Source organism: Callospermophilus lateralis, chromosome 2 (assembly GCF_048772815.1).
Source record: "Callospermophilus lateralis isolate mCalLat2 chromosome 2, mCalLat2.hap1, whole genome shotgun sequence".
NCBI lineage: Eukaryota > Metazoa > Chordata > Mammalia > Rodentia > Sciuridae > Callospermophilus > Callospermophilus lateralis.
This window is the reverse complement of record NC_135306.1, coordinates 11,769,880-11,774,372: the sequence shown is the minus strand read 5'-3', so window position 1 is coordinate 11,774,372 and position 4,493 is coordinate 11,769,880. Positions and strand designations below refer to the sequence as shown.

Below are 4,493 nucleotides of genomic sequence, written 5' to 3'. Positions count from 1 at the left end.
TATATGATCCCTTTTCCATTCTCTCTTCTCCAAAGCCAGTCCTGTCCCTTGGTGAGTAGACATAAAGAGGATGTGCTCTGATACTCAGTGGTCTTAATTTCAGCCTGGTAGGTTCCTGGTTTGTTCTAACATTATGCCCTGATGGCTTTCTGGTCTTTTTTTCTCTACTTAGGCAAATGGGTAACTAGTGATTCAATTTCTGCCAGATTGGAGCCTTGACCTGTTCTCCCTGGTCTTGTTTCTATGGAGATGAGGAACCAATTCCTGAACTCAGGACCCTCCTATTCTCACCTCTTGCTGTATTTTGCCATAATATATAATAACTTCTCACATTTCCTACACTTCTGCCTTTTAGACTCTTCTTGCTCATGAGGGCATGCATCTCTTAGTTCCTCTGTGTCTTCCTTAATTCCACCCACCTGTGTGAAACACCAAGCCCAATGTTGGGTAAGTAGACTAACTTCTTCTAGAAGTAGATCTCCAACCTCCCCGCCCCCACCCTAGACAGTTTCACACCCTGAGGGACATGTCAAATGTCCAGGTCCCAGCCTCTCCAAGTGTGACCTTTCTACAAATGATTAAACTCCCAAATAAGTATACCTCTTCCAAGATGGTTTTGATTCAGGAATACAGTCCCTACAAATGTTTGTGTGATTTCTGCAGGAAAAACTTAGGATACCCCACCTGCTCTTACAGAGGAAGAGAAGAAAGAAGGCAGAAGGATCAGGTAAAGACTGTGCAGAGAAGAAGCAACTGCATCAACGCAGAGGAAAAATTATGTGTCATCTATACAATACCTTTGGAAACTGAGCAAAATAATTACTTTCTGAATACCTTTCCATAATCTTTACCATTTATCCCCAAAATAGCCAAAGAATGTGAATGTCATAGTTTTGTCTTTTGAACGAGGAGCAAGAGCTCAAATGCTCAAGTTTGCACAATTAGTTGCAAAACTGGAAGTGAAATCAAAGTATGCCAGCACCAATGCTATGAAGCTGTATCATTGACTAACTGGTGGTCTACATGAATGGCTCCCTAATGCTCTAACATCCCTTCACAGTTTTTACTTGTAGGACAGCAATGCTGAGGGCAAACCAGAGCCATGTGACTGAATTCCTCCTTCTAGGACTGACCACTGATGCCAAACAACAAGTATGGCTTTTTTCCAGCTTCCTCGCCATGTACCTGGTCAATGTGGTTGGCAACTCAGTCATCATTGCAGCCATCTGGGGGGATGCTCACCTACACACCCCCATGTACTTTTTCCTCTCCAACCTGTCCCTGGTGGACATCTGCTTCACCACTGTCATCGTGCCACAGATGTTAGTGAGCATGCTGACACAGAGAAAGACCATCCTCTTTGCCCATTGCCTAACCCAGATGTATTTTTTTGTGGCCTTTGGTATCACTGACAGTTTTCTCCTAGCTGCCATGGCCATTGACCGCTACGTCGCCATCTGTAACCCACTGCACTACACTACAGCCATGAGCCCCAGGTGCTGTCTCCTGCTGGTGACTGCATCTTGGGTGGTGTCCCACCTCCACTCACTTGCCCACACAATTCTCATGGGCCGCCTTTCCTTCTGTGGCCCCAATGTCATCCATCACTTCTTTTGTGATGTCCAGCCACTGCTGACCCTCTCTTGCTCTGACACCTCTGTCAATGAACTTTTGGCCTTCACAGAGGGCTCCTTTGTGATCATGAGTCCTTTCATTTTCATTATTGTCTCGTATGTCTACATCACCCGTGCTGTTCTGAGGGTCCCTTCAGGGGGAGGCAGGTACAAGGTCTTCTCCACCTGTGGATCCCACCTGACAGTTGTGGCACTATTTTATGGGACCATAATATCTGTGTACATTCGTCCCTCATCTACCTACTCAGTGACAAAGGACCGTGTGGTCACGGTCATCTATACAATAGTTACTCCCATGCTGAACCCTTTCATCTACAGCCTTCGAAACAAGGATATAAAACAGGCTTTGAGAAAGCTGGCTAGAAGAACAGAATAGAATGTATATGCTTTACTATCTCTAGAAGCTTCATTGTTGACTCAACAACCAATCACCACAGTGTGCCCTGGTGTCACATTTACACAGGCTGCTCCTGGACAGTCATTGGGCATTGCAGAGGCACCAAGGCAGGCCCATTGCAGAGAAACAGGGGACTCTTCAGATGGATAACTTTGATTCTAGGATGCACCATTGGCCAAAACTTTCTTGGTACTTCATTGCAATCCAAGACTTTCTTCCTACCCCAATCTTCCTTCATTTCCTCTGTTCTTCAAACCAAATATGAGAGATTTCTCCTGCTCCCTCCCCACATTGTGGAGGCTGATTTTTAACTCCTCAATTTGACTGAGCTAACGGATGCCCGATGTATCTCTAAAGCTCTTTCCAGAGAGGTTATCATTTGACGTGTGTGTAGCCTTGAGTGTAGAAGATCACCCTCACTGATGCATGTGGGTACCATCCAATCTACTCAGGGACCAAACTGAACAAAAAGAAGAAGAAAGGTGAATTTACTCTTGAGCTATGACGTCCACCTTTTTCCACCCTTGCACTTTGGCTCTATTGGTTCTCAGTCCTTCAAACTTGGACTGGGGCTGACACTACTGGCTTCCTGGGTTCTGGGGTCTGTAAGCTGGAGCTATACTCCTGACTTTCCTGGGTAAGCACAGGACTTCTTAGCCTCCATAATCATGTCAGACAATCCCTCCCAATAATAACTTTTTTTCTGTATATCTATAAATATACTATTTGATCTTTTCCTCGGGAGACTAATACATACATCTAATCACATCTTGACATCTGCTTCTCGCAAAACCTTGAACTAATGAACTAAGCAATGATCCAGTGGACATTTCTATAGTTTGATTCAAACTATAGAAACTTTTGAGCAGGTGCACCAGAAAACCGTACAAGATGTTTATGGCATAAATTTGAAATGGAAAAACATTATATTCTGGCTTTCTCACTTGTAAAAAAATATTTTTACTTTCTCACTTATAAAAAAATCTAACTTAATTTAAGATAAGAGTAAAAAGGAAAAAAATATACATTTTCTGGCCATTTTTATTGAAATAATAAGTCTTGAGCAATCATTAAAATATCAATAACAGAACAAAGAACTGATTTATTGTTATTATCATCATTATTATTGATGTTTTCTTTAGAAGAGGTAGTCTCAAAATGTTTCTCCTATTTGCATGTGGGACATTTTTTTGAGAAGAAATAAACAATATAGAAGGCCAGGTTCCACTTATTTAAATGTCATTTCTGCATTTTTTTTTAGACTTCACTTCTTATGGGTTTTTTCTTGTTTTTTTTTATGGTTGTATTTTTATAAATAAGAAAGAGTTCTCAATTTATTACCATAATTGAGATAATAAACTGTTTAAATAATGGCAAAAACATGACAACCAACCCAAATGTTCATCAACATTCAAACATTCAAATAGATACATTATGGTATAATCTCACAAAGGAATGGAAGTCCACATCCATTTGCTACAATCCTGGAATCCAAAAATCAATGAAAGTGGGCTGGGGTTGAAATTTAGTGGTAAAGTGCTTGCTTAGCAAGTGTCAGGGACTAGGTTCAATCCTCAGCACCACATAAAAATAAATTAATAAAATAAAGGTATTGTATCCATCCACAGTTAAGAATTTAAAAAAAAAAATCAATGAGGGCTGGGGTTATGGCTCAGTAGTACAGCACTCACCTAGCCAGTGCGAGGCCCTGGGTTCGATCCTCAGCACCACATAAAAATAAATAAATAAAATAAAGATTTTTTTTAAAAAAATCAATGAAAGAGTTTCAGCAAACTTATTTTGTAGCAAAACCTGACCCAGATTGGTATGTGTCCTTTTATCTAGCTTGATATGAGCATTTATTTGCCAAAATATTACTGTATTTTATTATAATGCACAACCTCAGAACCTACTATGGATACCACATGACAGATGATATATGCACAATATTCTTTTCTAAATTGAAACATTCTACATCTCAAAGCAAAAATTCCCTAATAGTAGAGAGAAGTATAATATGAAACTTTACTGCATATTAGCAGAAAAAAGTGACCTGAATTACAGGTATCGACATGAATATCGAAAACTTCAGATTGAACTGGGCACTGTGGTGCACTGTAATCCCAGTGACTTCAGAGGCCTGAGGCAGGAAGAGCGTAAGTTTGAAGTCAGACTGGGCAACTTAGCAAGTCCCTGTCTCAAAATAAAAACAAAAAGGGGCTGGGGATATAGCTCAGTGCTTGCCTAGTATTTACAAGGCCCTGAGTTCAATCCCTAGGACCATGCTGCAGGCAGGGGGACACGACACATCATATTGACTGAAAGACGAATAAGGATTCCATTCATGGAGAGGACAAACATAGGCAGACATAAATAGTGAATGATTTACATATATATGATTGAAGGTAAAACCACAAGAAAATTATTCCTGCTTATCCTATACATTTTTGTTATCATTCTAC

General features: G+C 40.5%; 1 protein-coding gene across 1 annotated transcript; it reads left to right on the top strand.

Annotated features, from left to right (window-relative positions):
- The first annotated feature begins 1,080 nt into the window (after positions 1–1,080).
- On the top strand, positions 1,081–2,010 carry LOC143390708 (olfactory receptor 1L6-like). The gene has a single exon (XM_076843121.1). The coding sequence runs from the start codon at positions 1,081–1,083 to the stop codon at positions 2,008–2,010; it is 930 nt and encodes a 309-aa protein (XP_076699236.1).
- The last annotated feature ends 2,483 nt before the right edge of the window (positions 2,011–4,493 follow it).